Raw genomic sequence first — 23,622 nt, 5'->3', positions numbered from 1 at the left:
TGTGAATGTATATAAATATAACCTGATGCCTATCAGGTAGAAAGAAGCATAGGAGGGAAGGACAGAAGTAGTTCCAAGAGAGGTGAGGTGCTGTTTGTGCAGCTGCACAAAGCCCTGATGAGTACTCCTTTGAAAGACTGGAGATCATTTTCTTTACCCATATCCAGAAATCCTCTCAAAATGGAGGAGGTGTGAAGAATGAAGGGAAGAAAGAGATTTTTTTAATGAGAAAACTCCAAGATAGTGTGGCTTGGTTAAACTGGAAAAGACAGAGAGGGCAGATATATCAGACAGGTGATGTGACCAGGTGGAATGGGCTAATGAAAAATATCTAAGCTAAAAAGTTAGAATATTATGTACATTTAGAGATTTAGAGTGCTTTTTTTTTCTTTGTTTTTCTTTTTCTTTTTTTTCCTGAACATTGTATCTTAATAGATAAGAAATATTGTGAGCAGAACATCAATTGCTTTTGGGTGGAGCTTGATACACTTATAGCTATTAATGTATAACACAGCACATACAATAGCATGGATTTATAACCCAAGAAATCCTTTCCTACCCTGGATTTAAACCTAAATATGTTTTTTAATTATTATTGTTTTATGTTCAATGAGAAACCTTTGCTCCTCTTAATCACAAATGACTGCTCAACATCAAATATTCCCTATGTGTTTGCAAAGGGAAAATGAAGGTGCAGGAAACACTAGAGGTGAGCCTCTAGAGGAGGAACATCTGTCTGTGCGAGGGTGGATGCAGCTGAACACCCACAGCTCCCATTGCCTTCACTTCAGGGAGAGCAGATGGAAAATCAGCACCTAACAGGGTCTGACTCTTTCGTGGGAAGTGTGGCTTAAAGAAATGTGTTTTAAAAGCTACTACACAGGAGTCACAAAGTCTTTCCACTGAGCAGAGGTCAAATGTAGATCTCTTATGAAACAACAAGTTAGTCAGTGTTGCAATGAGATGTTTAAAGCTGTGAATAAAGACAGCTAGTGCATCCATGTAGGTATGACCTGTGCAAATCAGAGCACTGAATGCTTAATATGCACTAGAAGTACACAGCAAACAAGCAACCCCCTTTGCTCATTTGTAATTGGGAACCACGCTGCAGTCAATAAAAAGGCTTTTAATACTACCGAACCCCTCCTGAAGATATTTGCTTATTGTTTGAGATAAACAAACAAACATTAAACAAACAGTAGGCATTTGTGATAAATTTTAATGAATGTATTTCTGGCATAAGTGACTCAGGCTCCTTCAATTTGGAGACAGCTCAGAAGATGCTGCTGCTGTTGAATGCAGTAATCTCAATTGTTTTAATGGTGGTTCCTAGGGAGAGTGGTCTGTTGGTAGCACTGCTGCATGGTCCTGCTCCTTGTTTTGTAGTAACATTTATTTATGTGATATAGATCCCAGTGGGCTCAATCCACTCACTTTCCATTTAAACCAAAAGCAGCCTACTTGCAAACTATCAATGAGAAATGCAATCTTTAAAAACTCGTTTGTGTAGTGTCTTCAATGCCTGTGAGGTTACTTTTCTCCTCTAAGTTGAAGTTCATACATGCCTGTATCTGCAGGCAATTTTTTCCCAGCTAAAACTTCCTTCCCACACTGTTCTGATGAAGCTCTGCTTTGTTTGGGTGGACAATAGTGATACAAAGCTAATTAATTTCATATAAAAGTACTTACAGCTAGTTATCCATGTCCAGAAACGTCCACCTGACAGCACTTCGAATTTTTCAATGAATTGATGAAAAAAGGTTTTTCATTTTTATTAGAATTGGAACTGGAAGTAAAAGAAATATGCATGTTGACATTATTAAGACAGTGGGGTTTGGGCTAATAATAAGTGGCCCAAGGCCCATGCTAAGTCTAGACTCTGGGAGGATGTTTCTTGGGGGAGTCAACCCAGATCTGAATGTGCCAGGCACCTTCACAACTGACGTTTTTGCATTGATTTCTTAGGCCTTAGATCAAGTATCAGTACCACTGAAAGTACTGGAAAAAACAAAGATACAGGGGATCGAAACCCCTTTGTATTTCTGATGTTGGAAGTGAGCAGTGTTAGTCATCTTCCAGACTTTGTAGCTCAGATGTGGAGACCCAGTGAAGTCTTGACCACAGATGAGTGGAGCCTGGTTTGATTCTGATCTCATTTGGAGAAAACTGTGGGATCTCTGAGTGAAGAACATTACCCAAAGTTTGTGTGCTTTAAAGTATTTACAGTGAAATGGAAACATGCAGCTCTAGGCTGGATGGAGTTTTGAGCAACCTGGTTTAGTGGGAAGGGTCCCTGCCTATAGCAGGGGCTTGGAACTAGAGGATCTTAAAGGCCTCTTCCAACCCAAACCATTCTATGATTCTGTGAGTGTATGATTCTTGTTGATACGCTCACTGTCAATACGGTGTGCTTTCGTGGATTTAAATTAAATGCTAGTCAATGTTTCTGGATTCCCTGTTGTTTACATTCACATAAGTGACACGTAACTTGCAAAAAACTGCACACGAATCAGCACTTTTCTCATTGCAACCAGCTTCTCAGCCTTGCTAGATAGAATATGCACATTTCCTGACTGGTCCTGATCTGTTTTGTCTCATAGACAAGCATTTTCTGAACATATTTTCTGGGTTTGGTAGACTGCTAGACAAATCAATGGAAGAAACATTAAGAACAGTTAAATACAAAGAGACTGTCTTTGCTTCAGGAAGAACTGAATGCTTGACAATAGCTTCACAGCTATTGAAGAAATGTTGTTACATATTTGGTTTGTCCCAGTACTCATTCCTGATTCAGTATTGTTGGTTAATGTTGGATGTGTGGAAGAGTGGATGTTGAGGCTGTTTCTGCATGCATTTTTTTTTAGCAATAAAATTGTTGGAAGGCTATACCTTGGTGTTTTAATTGTGAAACCAGTGTCCTTATGTTTGCAATACACTCTGACTGCTTTGAATTCTCAGGAGCTAAATTCACTGTGCTATCTCAGCCATTTACCATCTTCCCTGTGCCCGTTGAAGAGAAGGCCAGCTTGATTCTTGTTGTCCTAATGAGTGCAATAGCATCTGCATTTGTCATCACTCTTGTGCTCTGCTGGTTCAAGAAGAGCAAAAACAACAGTAAGTTGGAAATGTCTACTAAAATTTATATTTGCAGACTGCCTTTTTCATTTAACAGATCTCCAGACTGGCTGCAGCGTGATTTAGGAGCAATGGTAATACAAACTGTTTAAGGCTGTATGTGACTTTTACACAAGTATAGCCCGATTGGTTTCCTATTTCTAACATCTTCTGGCTTTGGATAAAACTCAGAATGGGTTTGTCTAGTTACATAGTCCCCTTCCCTTCCCTTCCCTTCCCTTCCCTTCCCTTCCCTTCCCTTCCCTTCCCTTCCCTTCCCTTCCCTTCCCTTCCCTTCCCTTCCCTTCCCTTCCCTTCCCTTCCCTTCCCTTCCCTTCCCTTCCCTTCCCTTCCCTTCCCTTCCCTTCCCTTCCCTTCCCTTCCCTTCTTCCCCCCTCCCCCCTCCCTCTCCCCCTTCCCCCTTCCTCCTTCCTCCTTCCCCCTCTCCTCTCCTCTCCTCTCCTCTCCTCTCCTCTCCTCTCCTCTCCTCTCCTCTCCTCTCCTCTCCTCTCCTCTCCTCTCCTCTCCTCTCCTCTCCGGCACTTAGAGAAAGCTCTGCAAATGTCATTAATTATCATTATTATTCGTAATTGAGAGCTATATATTTTTTGTACCTGTAGCAGATGGCTGAGTATGAGACACAATGAAAATTAGATTTCAATAATGCGGATAAAGATTTGGGAAACAAAAAAATGATGCTGTGTTTTCCTGATAAAGTATAACACAACAAAATACTGCCATGGTGATGTTAATGCAAAACCATGGTGCTTACCAAGGACCTGTGACATCTTCATAGTCAGTGCTCAGAGGCAGTGGCTCAGCCATGCTCATATCCCATACCATGTTATCTATATCGCATGTGTCAAAGTGGAAATGGGAAGGCTGCAGCTTCTCTAGTCTCTTCCCCTAAGCAAATCCACACCTTTACTAATTTGCCTTAAGACTGCTGTTTTTCAGCATTGGTCTTAAAGCAAAGGCATCAGGCTTTCTCAGTACAGGCAGCATAAAGTTATTTGGACAAGAGAAGAACTGAAGATAAGAGCACATGACTGCTGCTATTCAGTGGCTTACTCTCTAAATAATCATCGTAAAATTCTGGACGTGTTGGAAGTTACCAATAATTTGGCTTTCCAAGCATGCTAACAGAGGTTGTGACCTGGCAAAATGTACCAGTAATGCACAGGGAAGGAGTCAATACTCCTCTCAGATAATAAAGCATATTAGACCTGTTTCCTGTTTGTTTCAAAACCTCCTCCCTAATTTCACCAACCTCTTTTCTTCCAAGTAGCTTTCCAAATGCAAGCCAAAGAGTTTTTCTTCTAAATTGCTCCGTGAGCACCAGCTGCACCTAAAATTTGAATTTCTAGTGTTATTGAATATTGTGACAACATGAGGAAAGACTTTACCTGAAGAAAACAGGTGGGATTCCAAATGGCAAAACACAAGATGATATGATCATAAAACAATTCTCTCTGCTTTTGGGCAGAAAGAACACTTGTGGATTATCTGCAAATTCACCAGCAATATTTTGTTGCTTGAAATAATAACTGCTGCTGTGCTGAGGGTGGATTCAGACTGACATGACTATGTGCTTCATTCCAGAAACGAGGACTAAGAGGACAGATGTACCACAGGCCAGTACCAAGGCACCCCAAAAGCAAGCACATCCTCATGCACCTCATGTCCAGCCCTGCTACGATCGAAGACAGAATGACAGTGGTGTTCCTGTAGCAGGAGGTGAGACTATAGTTTGACAGTAATTCAGGCTTATAAGGAGTAGGACAACAAAAGGGTTGGTTTAGGTCTTTTAAACTATAGGCTTGTGTTGGGTCAGTGGGCTCTGTTCTTCTCACAAGGTCTATCACTTTGTTACCTCTTCTGTGTCCTCCGTGGTGTCAGTCTACTGGGTGTTTTATCTCTTTGTCTTCTAGAATCGTAGGATGGCTTGGGTTGGAAGGGATCTTACAGATCACCCAGTTCCAACCCCCTGCCATAAGCATGATTTCCACCACCTAAACCAGGCTGTCCAGAGCCCCATCCAACCAGCTGGGACCCCAAATAGCTCAATGTCCACCATTTTGTATCCCCTTAATTCCCTATGTCTCTGCCATATGCAGCCCTCTTCCACACACCTCCCCAAGACCGTTCTTTTCATCCTCTGCTGATCAAACAAAACTTCTTCTGAGGTCACTGAGAAGCAGACAGCTTCAGGGCGTGCAGTCGGCAGCATAAAGTGCTGGCTTCCCACTCTGCAAGTATGAAATGTTCCTTCAGTGGTTGTTTGGTGGTGGAGTTTTCTGGTCTCACCTTCCAACCGTGCACATCTGAGGGGGTTCGGATAACCCTGATGAACCACCCATTTACTCAGTGTGGGGAATTTCTTTTTTCCCCTCCTTCCCCAAGTGTGTGGATTACGTAAGAGGCAGGAAGAAGCAAGCTGGAGTTTTATCTCCTTTTAATTAGCATCCATCACAAAAACAAAGGGAGAAGGAGAAGGAGAGAGGAAATTCTGCAGTTTATGTGTTTTGATATTTGCTGTACTCTTCCAAAACACAGCATTCAGCTGTGTGCCTTAGGACACATATCTGCTATAAATTCATTTTTTATCTAATTTGTCTGAGATCTAAGCTTCCTGTGGAGGTCTGAGATCAAAGGATCTGATTCTGTCTGATGTTGGCTCTGACACATAATGCGTGCTGACTTAGTTCTGTCTATAAACTCGCAGTGGGAGGCTGCCATTCTCCCTTGGCACCTTTACATAGTGAACTTTCATTTTGGCTGGGGAGGCTGACAGGTACAACGTTGATTGGAGCCGTCATGTAAATAATTCATGGCAGCATTTTTTTTTTTTTGTCAGAAAAAGGCAATCCAGCCACTTAAAGTCTTTTAGGAATAGTTGTGAGACAAAAAGATTCCCCAATACGTTCAAATCTAAACAAGGATAACAATATCTTAAGTGAATTTAGTGCATATGACTTGGAAATGTCTAATGTTTGATTTCCCCTTATTTAAAGTGATGTTGGTTTTGGAGAGAGAGGAAATCAAAGCTGCAGTCACTTTGTTTACTTTCTGCTCTACAGAAAGTTCCCCGCATAAGAGATCCCAGTTTTCTAATACAACGAAGTTTTCAGAATCTTAATTATTAATCACCACAGGAAGTCCTGTGAGGTGGGGTTTTTCTGTTTGATAGGTGCTTGTGCAGTGCAAAGACCAAAGGAAGTTCAGGTCCTGGTTGTTGTCTCAGAACAAGTAGCTGAGGAAGGGGATGAGGAAGAAAGCTGTAAGCATAGCTATTCAGTACTTCAGGGGAGAAGGGATCAAGGTATTGCAGCGTCTGACCTTGGCATAATAACAAGTCCCTTCAGCTTCACATAATGATCTCAGTCTTGAATTAAATAACTTTTGATTGACTAACGTATGGCTAACAGGAGAGCACCCGGAGGTGGAGGAGCATATTGCTCCTTTCTGTAGTCTGTGCTGGTGGTTTGTCACCTTCATCACTGACAAGTTTTATCTTACATCAGTTTGCATTTCGGAGCTTAATTTTACAGTTTTAGGGCCTAACCTATGCCCAGTGTTAGAAGTGGTCAAAGTCAGGTTAGATAGGGCTTTGAGCAACCTGGTCTAGTGAGAGGTATCCCTGCCCATGGCAGCTGCATGGATTAGGTGATCATCGCGTCCCTTCCAATGCAAACTATTTCGTGATTCCATTATTCCCCAGTTCTGTCATAGATTATCCCATGTTGGATGAGGCCCTAATAAAGATCATGGAGTCCAACTTCTGATTCTAAGAGTCTATGATTCTATGATTCTACAGTTCTACAGTTCTACGATTCTGTGGTTCACTTCTTGTATTGGATATCCCTTTAGTATAATGCTTTTGTTTTGTTCCCATGTTTGCTTTCTGGCAGTGGAAATACTTGAGCTCTGGATTCAAATTGTAGCCCTTTGAGTCCTGGCAATTGGAACTGATTCTTTTGAATGCTCCGATTTATTCAGATCTGTTTTTGTTACCTGGTTTGTATTATTGCAAAAATAAAATGACTTCCCTAACACTGTTCAATCCTCCTCTAACACCAAAAGATCCCACAAATCCTTTTGGTTACTGTACTTAATTCCTATTCCACCATTGCCTGAAATCGCTTCATTTTACTGAAGAAGATGCCCCACTCTGCAAACATGATCCACATCCCTTGTTCCTATGTTGCTCAGATCAATTCCTCCTTCTTCCTTTCTACCAGTTTGCCATTCTTTTTCCTGATGTATTTAAATTCAGTTGGAATTTCACTTCAAGCTACTGGTAGAGGCACTGAGTATCTTCCATTTTAGCTTTACTGTCTGATGCTGCAATATATCCCAGCCTCTGAGGGTTATTTTCCATTGCTGTGTCCTATAAATCTCAAGGCAGTGTTTCAACCTCGAAACTGCTCATATCCAGAAAGCCTTTAGCCTCCTCTGATCACCCAAACTTCTTTGATAAGTCCTATTTCCACAGATGAAAATGGCACCTTTGAAGATGAATAGAGGAGGAATACATACCACAAAATAACATGAAGCTTTGATATGGGATCAACAACTTGTTTGTGTGTAGAAAGAAGAAAGTTGAAGCTAGTGATGCATGTAATTTGTACTTTAATGAGCCAGTAACCTCTTATTAAAACAATAGTGAGAAAGAAAACTGTTATGCACAGAAACATGTGTGACTATTGAAAATTATACCAAGAACTTTCTAATGGATTTCCAAAAGACACAGCTGTGAAACTGAAAGCTAGAAGAACACTAGTTGAAAAAAAAAAAAAAGCAGCATTCCTTAATTCCTTAGGCAAGTATGAACATGAAGAAACAGGGAAATTTTAGGGAACAAGTTAAAACAGGAATATGATGCCAGTCAATAGAGAATCAAAACAAGGAATTAATAAAAAAGGGAGAGGGTTTGAAAGACCATAGGGCTAAAAACTGCACTGCTAAGGATGAACTTCTGGGTCAGACCTGAAAAATAAGGAGTGATAACTCAGCATTTTCTGGGACCTTCTGGGACTTTCTGGGACCACTTGTTGATGAATGGACAGCAAACATCAGCACTGTCCACTGACAGATGCAGTAGGTGCACCAGAGCTAGTTGTAGACTGGGAATGAGTAGAAAAGGCTTGGTTCTGGTCCTGTTTCATCATATTTTTGTGAGGAAGGAGGAGGGTTGCAAGAATTCAAATGAAGCTCCAGGTGAAGCAGACTGCCAGACTCTCAGTGTCAACTCAGAAGCCATTTGCTGCACCTCTACAACTGATTCAGTCTCCGCAGTTTGATAACTGTTTGCATTATTAGGATGTGGATATTTTGTACTTCCACATGAAAAAAGCATAGTGTGCATTTTGCTTTTCCTCCATTTTGTTTCCATGTTGCTTTGGAAATAGTATTGCAGGTTGCAGGCTCTGCCCTGCGTAGGGCAATGTTGAAAATGAAAGATCTCCTTCGTATTATAGCTTTATTCATAGAAATTGGATGGATTGTATAGATGTGTAATATTACAATTATTTTCAGTATTAGCAGTATAAAAAATAAGCACTGTAAAATAGCTAATTAATGATCTGTATTCTATGCATTTTATTACCTAACCTTCATCATAATATTTGATAATCATTAGAAAATGTTGCAGGAGGTGTTTGTGTGTCGATAGGAAAAAAGAGCTCTTTGGGTTGCTTATTAAAGCTTATTTGTGGAAGCAGCATACAGGTATTGGATTTGAAAACTTGCTTTTGACAGAATGAAACTTGTGGCTACTTGAAATGATTGCTCCCCAGAATGACCGCTGTTTGTTTGCTTGTTTTTGATAATGCCTTTAAAATGCAGTAAAGGAACGGGAGGAGCAGGAATATGAAATTAGGGTTTAAGAATTACTGTGGAGCACAAACTTTTTTTTTTTTTGCTTTTACAGAAGTGGAAGAGACTGGAGCAGTGAGACATGAGGTGGGACAAGGGAAGGAGCTGAGCCCACAGCTGTGTGAAGCCACGCCAGTGAGAAAGGCAAATGCCCTACAGCGAAAGACAAGTAACAGAGATATCTTCTCTTCAGCCAGGAAAGGTGGCAATCACCAACAGCCTTGTGGAGGAACAGCTCCTGGGGGCTCTGTGGAGCTCCAACAGGCGTCTGTCCTGGGGTGCTCTGCCCAGAAGGATGTCCCACAGCCTCCTGATGGTTGTAATGAGGAAAGAGGGAATTTGGATGCAGTGTACAGCCCTCAGGAGGAGGTCAGAGAGCAGACTGCTATGGGAGCAGCAGCAGAGGGATATCAGAAGTCATGTCAGGCAGTGGAGCAATGACCAAGCAAGCTTTGCCTTTCTTGAGGTCACTGTGAAACTGTTTTGTCTCTGTGGTTGGAGGAGTGCACACATACTGGCACAGAAAGCTGGACTGTTACGTTGTGCATGTACTAATGAACTTGTGAAATTGCTCTAGAGCCAACTGGGGAACCATGGCTATGTCTAGGCTACTAATCATAGAGTCATAGAATCACTGAATCATAGAATCATAGAGTGGCTTGGGTTTGAAGGGACCTCAAAGCTCTCTTAGCTTCCATGAAAAGTAGGTGCAGCCAAATAACCCGTTGAGAATAGTCCTTGGCTTCTGACACCCTGAAACTCAGCCTTTAAAACTTGTTTGGAGGATTGCTAGCTGGGTCAGGCCAAAGGCATTCAGAGATTACCAAGCAATTCAGCACTGCAGGTGGGGGAGTTTCCACACCCACAACCTCACATTAATGTGCTCACACTGATGTAGTCTTAGTAGCTAGAGCAATATTGATTGGAGTGTTTACCCATACGTACACGTATATAAGAATTTCTTCTGATCTTCCCTCTCAAAGAATTTCAGTATGTGCATAAATCTTCTCCTTTTCCTGAGGAAAAAACAAATAAGCAACTGTTCAGTTTCACTTCCATGCTTGCCTAGTTAAATCTGTGCTTAAGAATACTTCTTTTGTTTGTCTTGTTTTTGAAACTGAAGTGTTTTGTTTTATCGCTCCACCACGCCATTATTTTCTAACACCTTTAAATCACTGACTTGTTATGAACAGAACTGTTTATGAGTGATAATAATAATACTGATGTGCTTCAGCTGCTCAGAGAATTCCTCTGTGCTTTGGTTTACTGAGCTGGAAGATGAGGAACTTTATTATACTCGCTCTGTACCATAAACTTCTTGGTTACAATATGCCCTGATAGCACGAGCAAGAATGTATACTTCTCTGTAAGAAAAATACTTATTTAGGAAGAAGGTGAGAGACATTGATTTAAAGAATAAACCAGGCTTCAAATGCACAGAACTAAGATGCAGGTGTTGTTTGGTGAGCTACTCAGTTCTCTGGGAATGAAAGTCTTATTCTAGATCTTTAACCCAAAGGGAGCCCCAGTGTGTGCAAAAATTCACATTCCCTTGTTGTAAAGTACGTGCACCTTGAGTCCGAGCTGAAGGGTGAAGATATGGACACGCCTGATGTTTAAAATGTGAACAGGATGTAGAAGGTTAATGAGAAAACAGATTATGCCTTTGGAGACATAGAGAACAGTCAGCTGCAGTTATCAGACCCTACTGCCTATAGGTTCAGCCAAAATGGAATAACTTCATTTATACTCACTGCTGAGGATGCTCTTCATCTGTAGCTCCCAAAGTGTGCTTTTTCTGGGCATTTTGTAGGTAAGTTCTAACTGGATCAGCGTGGATAACAGCAGAGCAGTGCTTGATCCCTGATCCTTGTCCTCTTTTTGTCCAGCAGTGCAAGCACAGCCGTGAGGACTGATGCACATGTATGATCCCACCCACACTTCCCACTAATAGAAGTAAATCCTGTACTCAAGGCACTGATCCTCTTGAAATCATGGCTTTGTAATGTGAGATCTTTTTGATCTCATCTAGATTTCCTTTTTTGGATGAGTTGAGTTTGGCTCTAAAAGCATCTCCAATCCACCATGAGTTCATATCATGACATGTACATTGGTTAGATGAACCTCAGCCTGCCAGGTGTAGCTGGATGCAGGACAGATATTAGTCACAAAAGAACAAATAATACCTTCCCCTCTTGTCCTTCTGTTACAGTGTGAGAATTCAAGAAGGCCTGAGTTGAAAGGGTGCATAGTGTCTGTGCTGCTGGAAAAGAACCTCTGTTGCTCTTTCATTCTGATCAAAGAGGCAATAATTGAACCAATTAAACTGCAAATAAGATCTGACTCGTCTGCCAACTTTTATTTCAGTTCCATCCAGACAACTCTGACTTTAGTTGTATTTTTGGGATCTTTTTGACCTATAAATGATTATGGTGTCTTTCTGATGTCTCTGCTGGAAGAAAGCTGCTATATTAAAGAAATGTTCTCCATATCAGATCATCACAGGCTGATAAATATTGGGCGCTGTGCTATTATTGAGTTTATAAGTATCATTTTCAGGTAAAATCAGAGGAATTCCAGGCTGAGCCAGGCACCTGACAGTTTGTGCTGGAGCTTCTCTGGCTCATGACTGCTGAGGATGAGGGCCTTATGTTCCATGCAGTATATCAGCCGTTCTGACCTCTTCCATGGAGGAGGACCAGGAGTTTCTTCTAACTTTTTCTGCAGAGGTCAAAATATTCTCTTATGTAAATCAACATAGTAGGTCCCTCATGGTTCACAGTCCAAATAAGGTTTACCTTGCAGTGATGTCCAGGCTTGGTGACATGATTTAAAGGCCCTTCTTTTCCTCCACAGCTGACACCCAGCTTTACTTTCACATAGTAGATCTTTTCCTCTCTGCAGACATACAGTTCCTCCAACACCTGAGCCCTGCACTCCTCAGGTAGTTCGACTCCTGCTAGATGACTCTATCACATCCAAGCAGAGTGAAAGCAAACAGCATATCACTAGAAATGTCAGAATTTATGCAAATGATATCCAGATAATATTGAATATAAACGATATGCAGAAATTAAACAGTAGAGCCTTCTTTGGGGGAAGAAGACGACATATTGGAAAGAGTTAAGGGCTTTGATTAATCCTTTAATTCATAATCCTAGCATTTATCAAAACTTTGTTTACAGAATAAGTAATGTCTTGCATGTCTAATGGAGTAAGCAGGGGTAAATAACATTTAATTGCAGTATGGTTGATCTCAGTTTCCTGCATCACTGTGCATTAATTGAGTGAGTGGTGGAGCATGGGAAACAAGTGTGGAAAAAGTGAAGAAAACGTGATGAGAATTCAGTGCAAACACGAAGTGAGCCCTAAATAAATAAGAAATTTGAACACTCGTGTGTGTGGGAAGGAAATCATCACGGTGATCATGAAAGAAATATGATGTTAAATAGTGGTCGAAGAGCATGCTGATGAAGGAGGTTGTGTCTTTTCTATAAATAGCTGCTCTTAGACTAATAGCAAAAATACCTGGTTGAAATTGAATCTTGCTTCTCTGTGGCTTAGGCAGAAGCAGACTTGTTTTGAGAACTTTACCATCTGGACAGGCAAAGGCAAAACAGACTTACAAGGAACACATGGCTAGCTGCACAGACATTGCTGAGCTGCCCAAGCACTGTAGAATCATAGAATTATTTGAGTTGAAGGGGCCTTTAAAGGTCATCTGTTTTCTACTCCCTGCAATGAGCAGGGACACCCGTAGCTCCATCAGTGCTCAGAGCCCCATCCAGGCTGACCTTGGATGTCTCTGGGACACGGCATCCACTACTGCTCAGGCCAGTGCCTCATTGCCATAATTATTATTAACTTCTTTCCTATATTCAGTCTAAATCTCCCCTCTTTTAGTTTGAAACCATTTCCCATGTCCTGTCACAATAGACCCTGCTGAAGAGTCTGATCAGTGCTTTTGGTGATTTTGCCCAAGACCCTTAACGTTGGCATTCTGGAGTTGTCCTTAATCCTTTTCCTGAGATTGGGCCAACAGCAGCACCAATCTCCACCTTTGCATGATGGCTTTTTATGGATAAGGCTGGATGCCCAAATACCCCTTGATATGAAGGCAGTCTGAAAAAAGTGGTGAAGATGGAATGGGGTAGGGAGGTGGTGGAAGGAGACAGATGAGAAACCACAGCATGACATGTGGGATATCCATGAGGGAACGGGGAGTCTTGATAGATCTGAGATTATGAAAGCCTTCTGGCCCAGCTGCAGGGGATTCAGATGAAAGGAGCTCCCTGTTTTAAGTTGTCGTTGTCCATCTTCTGGTGAGAAAAGACAGGAGGATTTTGTCTCAATCTCAGCTTTTTGAAGCAGTCTAATGGCATGCTGTGGTGAAGACATATGCTCTAATGTGGCCTGCATTGAGGCAAACTGCAAGGGACGGAATCTGCTAGAGAAGGACTGGTGAGGTATTGACCTCCAAGACCCAAACTCTTTCTTGACAGTCATGTTAAATGTCAGTGAAACTGGGAAAGTTTGGCTCTGCTGCAGCTAATAGCAAATATTTCATTGAATTTGCTGGGTTTGGGGTTTCCACCCACTCTGCTTGACACCTTTTTCTGTAATCCCATCATGTCCAATGCCACTCAGACTGTATTGTTATACATAAGGGTGTAGCTGAAAAGGTGCCTTATTTTTAACCTTGCTCTCCAGGATTTCCTGACTTCCTAGACAATGCTATTGTCAAAATTATTCTTTCTTTTATTTTTATTTTTATTTTTTGTCTTTTCCCTTTTATGGAAGTGGTATTTTTTCCTCTTATGTCTGAAGCAGAGGAGTGCATTACAGACAAATTTGCCTAAGGCTTTGGGCCAGAGCTGATGAGACTTCACGAAGATACAGGAACAGGCACATGGATAGAAAAGAGAAAGTCTGTGAAAAATTAAAATGACAAGGCTGGTTAGGGAGCGGAGATAACTGGTGATGTAGTGAAATTAATTACAGTCTGGGTTGAAGGAATTGTGTGCCTAAGACAAAATTAAAAAAAAAAAAAAAAAAAGAAACCAAATAACAGCAATGGGATTATAAACCCTTTCATCATCTCTATATGGTATAACTGTTTATTATGGCAGTTATTTCTATAACATGAGAGGTAACAATGGCAAGGAAAGGGGGTGAATCTCCCCTCAAAAAGTGCTGATTCTGCAGCAAAAAGCCTAATTGAGAGTGGAATTACATAAACAAAATATCCTCCAGTGGACTAGGAACTGTAAAAGAAAACATTTACTTTATCAGTAATGCTGTCTGATGCAACACTCCAACGCTAATCATAGAATGATAGAATATTTTGACTTGGAAGGGACCAATATAACGGTAGGCACTCACTGATTATACAGACTCACAGAATTTTTCATTTTTCATTTAATTATTTGCAACCATTATGCCTATGCCAAGAGTTGAACGGATACCAGCTTTGTACAGACAGAAAGAGCCTGACCAAAAATGTGGGAAAAGTTGAGTGACCATTTGTTATGAAAACAAAACAGTAAAAAGATGATGGGGAGACCCAGACAGGGTGCAGGATCATTCCAGTATTTCTCATTCACTGGCAAAGTGTCCTGGCATGGTGAGTTCTCTGGTATGTAGAAGGGGTGAAATAAAGCATTTAGCAATGGAGGTTGAAATGTCTTTTGGAGGAGGATGATCAGTGGGGTGTTTACCCTCTACTTTTATTTTCTTTATTCATTTTCTTTTTTTTTTTTTTTTTTTTTTTAATTATTTTACTTTACATTGGGACCAACAAAAAGTAGAAAAGGAATAGGAAAGAAAAACTGAAAAGACAACACTGCAAAATTGGTGATACGTATAAATGCATACATACACACATTATATGTATATCCATACTATACATAAATATAAATATGCACATAGATATATGCATATATATATATATATAAAACTACTCAATTTATCCTTAATTTTATGCTCAAGGTGAAAAATATGATGCACAGAAATCATAACAAAATGGAGGATGGTGTGAAAAAAGCGTCTGATCTTTTCATCCTTTCTCTTCACTCTCACTGAGGTAAATAGTTTTATCCTAATATGCTCCTATTACATCCTGACAGGTTTGTCTTAGGTGCTTCATTTCAAAGCTTTTTCTCTCACAATAGAAGATAAATGAGAAATAGTTTGTATTGCTGATGAGTTTGGCTCTATTTGCAGTTATGAACGAAGGCCATGACAGAGGATTGCATATAAACTTCATAAACCTTTAAATAGTTTCCATGTTGGATCAGACCAGACACTTGTGCTGAGGGCTGCTGGTGTTGGATATTTGGAGAAAAATATGACCAAAAAGGAAATATAAGGTGAACATTCCTTGGATTTGACCTTAAGCAAGAATAGACTTCTGGGACTGGTGGTTGCATTGGCATTTTGGATGGACCCATTTTCCCTGAATGTTTTATGAAAGTACAGCGTTGAATTATTTATATCCTATGAGTAAAAAAGAAATTATTTTGGCTTTTGTTTTAAAAGTACTGCTGTGTATTTCCCAAGTTTTGTTGCATGAATAATGGGGAGAAATTCTCTTTTTCTAGATGTTCAGCCTGTTCCTTCAAGTCAGAGTCCCATGGGATGGAGAGAACAGATAAGGGTTCCCCACAGGAGCAGAAGAGGAGAATATATACTCAGTCCTCCCAAAGAAGAGCTCTTTGCCTCTGGATTTATGCAGTGAATCCCTATGCATGCAAGGCCATTGGTCAGAGAAACAAGCTAGATGTGAGCTGAGCACGGAGCATGCGCCAAAAAGCTCTGCTGGGGTGGGTGTGGGTTACCTCATTCATTTCCCTGGAGGTCACTTGTCCATCCCCAGCAATGGGTTAGGTGTGGTTGAATTAATTCATACCTTCACTCCTGCTGCATCTCTGCCTTGCAAAGTACATTGCACGTGAAGCCAGTGCCCAAGACATGCCAAGCCTTGCAGCCATCAAAGGCAGCACTGTTAAAAATAACCCATTTCTCCTCTCCCCCCACTCCCTTGACTGTCTCTCCATGTCTAGGTGCTGACAAAAGTTATTTGTCGTATTCCCTTCATTCGGTGAGTGACAGGAGACTGGTGTCAAGTGAGAAAATGAAATGTAAATTTTATTAAACACCTTCTCATCTCTGTGTATCAATCCAGATTCCAGCCTAACACAGCAAATCAAATCCTGTCTTCGCCAGGCCTGAGGGCACACAGAGAATCATTTCTCCTTAATACCATTCCCTCCTAGTAAAATATTTTTCTGTTTAGTAAATGAAAATTTAAAATGCAAACCCTATTTTAATCCCTGAGAAAAGATGTGCGTCGCAGGGAGAAAGATGCTGTATTTCATTCTGTTACGCCTTGTGCTTTCTTCTTGTTCTCAGACCCAGCAATGATGATGAGCAGAAGCATAAATTGTGACTCCGATTTCAGTCTTGCCCACTGGGAATCTTTATCTTCATGTCCACCACTGGGCTTAGTAGCACGTCCAAAGATGATACAGCATCCACTTGTTCAATCTAAAATTGTATGGTAGATTATGTGATGAACCGAAGACTAAGTCACTGTTCCCAAATGAACAGGATCAGAAGTTGCTCGCTGTGGGTCATAATGCCTCTGTTTCTTTAAGAGTGAGACTTGTGGAGTATGGTAAGATGGTTAAATTTTCACTGAGGGAATCTTTTAATTCTTCTTTTTGATGAGCAAAATCGAGGTTGATTTGAGTTCTTTGGTAGTCACCAACTGAATAATTGGTTTGATTAACGGCTGGAAACTGCAGCATAGGAAGTTCTGCACCAATGTGCGCAAGAACTTCTTTACAGTGAGGGTGACGGAGCACTGGAACAGGCTGCCCAGGGAGGTGGTGGAGTCTCCTTCTCTGGAGATGTTCAAGACCTGCCTGGATGCCGACCTGTGCGACCTGCTGTAGGGAACCTGCTTTGGCAGGGGGGTTGGACTCGATGATCTCTGGAGGTCCCTTCCAACCCCTACAATTCTGTGATTCTGTGATTCTGTGATTCTGTGAATGTAAATATTTTTTTGCAGTTGGTGACAGTATGGAAACATGTATATTTAATAAAGCTGTGTAGAGGTGGAAATAGAGATGGAGAGAATATAGATGTGAGATAAAGCCTGTACACATGACTCATTCTCCTCCTCTCCCCGTACCTTCAGGAGGTGACACTGCAGAATAGTTTTATCAAAGTCAGTGATTAACTGGTGCTTTGTCTGCATGTGTGGTGGTGGAAACACTGGGTCACTGCTCTCTGATGACTTGGTGAAGGACCAAAGCCAAGACCTAATTTTCATCTGAACTCCATGCTGCTAATTATTACTAGTTAAGTGTCTGTTCTAATCTTGTTCTTCCTCATATATAGTTAATAGAGACAGATATGCTCTCCAGAGGGTACTTCACTTCACTTCCCATATACAGCCATCACAGGATGAGCTGAATCACCCTCTGGAAGTGGTTGTCTCTCTGTGGGGGTTACATGAATAGCTGAGATGAGATGCTGGCTTCTCATCTTGTCAAGCAGGCATTTCAGTTGAATCTGTTTGTGGTCTTCCTAAAGAATCATAGAATGGACTGGGTTGAAAAGGACCACAGTGATCATCCACTTCCAACCCCCTGCTATGTGCAGAGTTGCCAGCCACCAGACCAGGCTGCCCAGAGCCACATCCAGCCTGGCATCCCTAGATAGAGCACATGCTCCTTACTGAGCAGCTCCTAACACATTGTAAAATCTGTATTTGATGGGAAAAAGGGCTCTAGAGTGCACAAATGCAGTATGAGTAAGTATTAATTATGAGGTCAGTCAGTGTTCTCAGTTTGCTGGTCCAAGAGTTGCCCACAGCACATGTATTCAAGGAGGCTAAAAGTCTGTGCAGTGGAGAAAATTGTAGTAATTCTAAAGAAAATGTATTTGTAATAAATGGAAAATTATCTTGTTATATTCTTTTTTAAATTCAAGGTTTTCCTTCAAAGGGAAGTAGAAAGCTCTAATCACAGTTTTTCCAACCTGTCTTGAAGGAGAAGCTGTGCTATGGTACATGAATCAGGGACAGAATGCATGAAGCAGGGAAGAGTTAAGTAACACACCGAAGCTTGCAGCAGGAACAAGTGGGAAAAAAATCATTAAAAGCACCCATTTCCCTTGGCTATCTGTCCTCAGACAAATTCTCTACACCATTTTTGTTATCTAAGCCTGTTTTGGAGAGGAAAACTGTCCTCGGCTCAAGTCTGCATCCTGCCACCAATTCCCCTCTGCAACCTTAGGCCACTCATTTAAAGTCTCTGCCCTTCAGCTCCTCATGAGCAAAATGAGAATGCTAATGCAGCTTCTCCATACTGCAGTCCACTCTGCCCACTTGGGCTGCAGGGTCCTCTGCACCGATGCTGTTGCAAAATAATTATTTTCCAAGCACGGTTGAATCCTGGCATCCTTGAAACAAAATGGTAAGAACAGTGATTTTAATCATAACAGAAATACAGAAATAGAAATAATAAACGTAGCCATACTGGTTTTACTTGCAAGGTGCTGAGGGTTAAAGGAGGAAAAGGTGCAGTCTGTGCAGCAGAGCTGTCACGTCACACAAATTGCCAGCTTCCCTAATATCACCAATCCCTCCTCCGCCTCACCAACTTAAATTCTCCCATGCCTCAAGGTAGGTGGGTGTTGGGACTCAGTGCTCCAGATACATCCACACCGGAGATCAGTCATTTCACACCGCCACTGGGCTTCTTTACTATTCTAATACAGAACCGATTGCACACTATGACTAATAATGTTGGCGGTATGAAAGAATTATTTATATAGAGACTGAGAAAGGCCTCCTTGGATTTCTAGACAGGACAGTCTTGATTTGGAGAGAGCAAAGCATAAAATAACTGCAGGGCCATTTCAGACTGCAGTCGGCTCCAGGAGGAGAATTGACAATTGGCGTTTGAATTCGGTGTATGCAGCTGTATGGAGCGTGGCAAACTTTCTTCCTTCATAGAGAGAAATCCCCCATCCTCAGAAAGAGAGGTACAACTAGTGAATGCCTCTCAACATATGCGTGTGGAAAATATTCTGCCAATTACATTGATAGGGTTTTTTTTTCTGCTGAGGTTACGTGTTCACTTAATACAGATAATGCTATTAAAACAATGGGAAACCGTGGGACATCAGACTTACTGCATGATGATATTTTGCATTGCAAACCTAGAGGAATAGTGGATGGTGGATGAAAAAAAGTCTGACAGGCTCAAATGTTAACTCTAATGTTTAGAGAATCATAGAGCCATAGAACCACTAAGGTTGAAAAAAAAAAACCACTGAGATCATCCAGTCAAATCCCAACCCAGCCCCACCGTGCCCACTGAGCATGTCCCTCAGTGCCACAGCTTCTTGAACTCCTTCATGGATGGTGACTCCACCGTATCCCTGGTCAGTCTGTCCCAAAAGTCACTGCTGAGCTTCTGTTTCTAATCTGGTCACAAAGGGATCAGTTTTTGTCCAGATGATATTTTAGTGATGTTTCACCTATAAACCCAAAAGCAATCTAAAAGCTGGTAATCACCCAACTGGCTAATGAGACAGAGATTCAGGGAATGACAAATAAATAAATAAATAAATAAAAAACACCACAGGAGGACATTAAAAAAGTGATTTTATTTCACTGATACTGTTTCTATTATGATATATAACACATCAAGTTCTTCCAACCCACGCCATTCTATTATTGATTCTGTCGATTCTGTGAATCAAAAAAATGGTAAATAATGGATGTAACAACAGCCAGCTGTGTCTCTTTTGGTCTGATTTCAGAGACCATCCAAGCCCATGGTTCATTCTCTGGATGTCCAGATTTAGATGAACTATAAAGGATAAATGTGGTTAATTTTCTGTTTATGTTTGTGCTGAAAATCAAGAAGCTTTGTCTATAAAGCCCCTTTCCAAAGCCATTTCAACATAGAACCATAGAATGGTTTGAGTGGGAAAGGACCATTAAAGGCCATCTGTCCCACTCCCTGCACTGAACAGGGACACCCACAGCTCCATCAGTGCTCAGAGCCCATCCAGCCTGACCTTGGCTGTCTGCAGGGATGGGAAGATGTGCTTAGTTTAGTTCCTTGTCAAATCTGTGGAGCACCAACAGTGGTGGACCTACATAATCTGAGGCAAAAGACAGTCAATTAAATCTACACAAGCAACTTTGAATACCTTACACTTCTGTTAAGTTTATAAGTGCTATGTACTCTCTCTGAGTATTTGCAATGAGAAGACTGGAAAACCTGAGCTCAGATATATGCTCACTTTTCAGGTGATCTCTGACCCTTCTGTGATTTAGTAGGTGAAAAAATTGAGTAGAGAAGGAATTCAATGGCTTAATGCAAGTGAGTCTTTCCAATCTATACATCATATATGATACATATAAGTCTCAGTGACACTGCTTAATAAAAGTGTGTATTACACCAATTATTACAGATTGGAGTCATATTCTTGAATTACGCTTGCTTCAGAGACTACGTTAATGCCACCTCGATCTTAACCACCATGGAAGTTTCAGAGAGAACAGAAAACTAAGACTATCCTTCAAAAGCACTGCACATTCACTCCCCATGCCTCTGAGGATCGGTGAGGCAAATATCCTTCATCTTCAGGTTTATTTATTGGTTTATAATATTCCTGGATCGCATAATAGAGAGATGTCTACCAATGCTCTAGAGAAAGCACTGTTTCTCATGAATTTTATACACATAATTTCCTTTGGGAAGTGCTAAGTATGATACCTTCTGAAGGACTATGTGGAAAATTCATGTAAATAAGGCAAAATGGATTCACGGCTCCAGCCTGCAGTCATCTAGTGAACACCATTTTGAGAAATGAAAGCTCTGAGGACTCAAAATGTGGACATTTTCTTTACACACAACAGGCCATGGTACAATACAAAGGCTTGCTGGTTCCCATTTGTAAGATGACAGATCAATGTATTCACAAAGATCATTTTGCCTTTATGTCACCACATAGAAGAAATCCTTTGCACCTTGCAGTGCTTCAGTTCATACCAACATGACTCCCTACCTGTGAAGACCTTCTAATGCCACTATCATGCTAAGAATTGCATTCTACATGTCTCCCTGTGCTTATTCTTCAGGTCAGGGCTTTGTGCCATTTGTTGCATAATTACACTGACTCTTCCAGTGTTGCTCCTTCAACTTGAGTCTCCAGATATAAATAACGTTTTGCACCATGGCTTTGAGTGAGTGGTGCAAGTGGAGATGAAGGGCATCAGTTTGTTTACATGCACACAAAAAGAGGGCAGAAAGAAATAAAAATAGAATAGCCATCTTGGCTCCCAGAGGGTTAACCATCGGTTTAGTCTTCCTGCCTGTCATCCACATTAGTTACATCTTCAGTAGAGAAAGCTTTGCGATGCTACGTGCATTTCATTTCTAATTTTCCTCTGATATCCAGTATTATTAATGTATGCACACATTTGCTTTAGTTTTTTTTCTTTCTTTGAAAATTATATGTCTCAAGCTGTCAATGCTCATCGTCTATATACCAAAAATTTTTGGAGAACATTGACTAAAGTTGTCTTTTTTCCACCAGTTCATAGACAAGTGACTCATCCAATCAGAAATTTGTCATTTCAGTTCTTTCCAAAACAAACAATTTGGAATCTGAAATATTTCTTCATGGCCTTTTCTTTTTATGTAAGGTACTTGACTTGACTGGTATGAAGGGCATTGTGGCAGAATATTACTATTGCTGAGAAAAGAAGTAGGACTGACCCAGGCTGGATGGGGCATTGAGCAACCTGGATCAGTGGGAGTTGTTCCCTATAGCAGGGGGTTGGAACTAGATGGTCTTAAAGATCCCTTCCAAACCAAACCATTCTATGACTCTATCACCCTACAGGGACCTACTCTGTACATATAGTGTTACAACTCAGGGAATGACTCAGGAAGGAAATCTGGCAAATAGAGCAAGGAGGTGGGCAGGGGAAACCAAGGACCGTATATTGCTTGGGACTTGTTCTCTTGGCCTGCAAGGTGAGAACATCTTTTAGGAAAGGAATTGGAAGCTGTGGTTATTGGTAGAAATTTTCCCAGTAATATCCATGTGCTGAGTGCAGGTGTGATTATTTTCATTATTTTGTCTGATGAAGTATGAAGTTTGTATGTCTGCTGGCTGAATGCAGGGAAGCGACTTGTCTGTCTTTGTTAAACCTTCCATCTTCAGACACACATCCACCAAGAGAAACGCCTGAAAATTTGGACTGTTATCAAGTAGAATGTCTCAAAGAATTGCTTATTTTATCCCATCTCCTGTAAATCTAAATAAGTAAGTACGTAAGTATGAAAGTAAATAAAGGCTGAATGGTATTGATTCAAATGCTACCAGGGGACGGTGTGACCTATACAAAATATATGTCTGTCAAATGGGAATTGCTCTCAGTAGGAATCTTCTAGTTTTTGCTCAAGATTCCTCTAATTTAAAAGCAATAAAAGCAATGAAGAGCTTGAGCTTTGATGGCAGAACAATATTTCCATATCTTCTGTAAGAAAAAAATAATCTAAAAAATAACAGTGAAGACAAACAGCTATCTTGTTTTGATTTCAGGAAGAAGTTCAGAAAGCATGTGAAATTCATAGCTGATGGTTCCTGTAGAATTTTACAGTTGCTTAAAATTGTCTTGTGGACAAATAGATACAGTTGATGCATTTCCAACAACTATTTCAGATGGGAAGAACCTGAGATTTTTTTGTTTGGCATTGTATAAAGCCCCTGTATTTCATTTGTAGGTTGGCAAGGTGAATCAAACCTTGATATTTTGACTCTGATATGACCTCAAAATCTTCAGTATAACAGACCAGAGAGATGGAATCCATCGGACAAAACATCATCTCACAGCTTAAAATCCAATTCTCCCAAGATGCTGCTTGGAGACCAACAAAATGGAGAAAAACAGAATAATATAGAAATTCATATTCAGGACAAAGAAGGGAATCCTTAGAGGCAGTAGGAGGCACAGAGGAATTCTGATTTACTCTAGCTGAGCATCTGATGCCAAATATCATTAATGAAGTCACCAAGCCAAATAATGTACCCATCCTATTCCCTTATAATCATTCCAATGCCCCTCACAGCTGTTTCCAACTGTGTCTCTGATCTCCTTGCTAAGACATTTAAATCTCCTGTTTCATTTGCATGGTTATCCAGTGAAATAGCTCCTAGTGTTTCTTTTCTTGTTTGCAAAACTGAAGAGAAGGGGGAGGCAAGAGGTAGGGGGAAGGCGTAGGAATGGGAGGATTTATCTACATTGCAGGGAAATTATTCAAATCTGACAACTTACTTTTGTTCCACATGAGACTTGCTTGGAGGCTTGGACTCTCATGGGGGCAGATAGCCTTTTTTTTTTTTTTTTTAAGCCTTACCATAATTAGTATTTCATCTCATTTTGTTTGGCATCCCAACCTTGAGCTACATGATGGAGCTGCCTGCGCAGGAAGGGCAATGGCTTTGTTTCACTGACAGTGGCTTTTTTTGAACCATGAATAAGTTCTCAGTTCAGCAGATCAAGAGTTCCACAGAAAAACTCCAACCAGAACCGTT

The 23,622-nt window shown here is 40.8% G+C and overlaps 1 protein-coding gene across 1 annotated transcript in view; it reads left to right on the top strand.

Moving 5' to 3' along the window:
• The window catches only part of PKHD1 (PKHD1 ciliary IPT domain containing fibrocystin/polyductin), a 246,991-nt gene extending 224,029 nt beyond the window's left edge, over nucleotides 1–22,962 (top strand). Inside the window, exons 63-65 of the mRNA XM_048935320.1 lie at nucleotides 2,959–3,114; nucleotides 4,717–4,851; nucleotides 9,047–22,962. Of these exons, the coding sequence (XP_048791277.1) occupies nucleotides 2,959–3,114; nucleotides 4,717–4,851; nucleotides 9,047–9,432 (677 nt within the window). The 3' untranslated portion in view covers nucleotides 9,433–22,962. The remainder of the gene's footprint in view (nucleotides 1–2,958; nucleotides 3,115–4,716; nucleotides 4,852–9,046) is intronic.
• Nucleotides 22,963–23,622: the final 660 nt, after the last annotated feature.

This window comes from Lagopus muta, chromosome 2, assembly GCF_023343835.1.
Source record: "Lagopus muta isolate bLagMut1 chromosome 2, bLagMut1 primary, whole genome shotgun sequence".
NCBI lineage: Eukaryota > Metazoa > Chordata > Aves > Galliformes > Phasianidae > Lagopus > Lagopus muta.
Note: the sequence above shows the minus strand (reverse complement) of the source record. Positions and strands in the feature narration are given on the sequence as shown.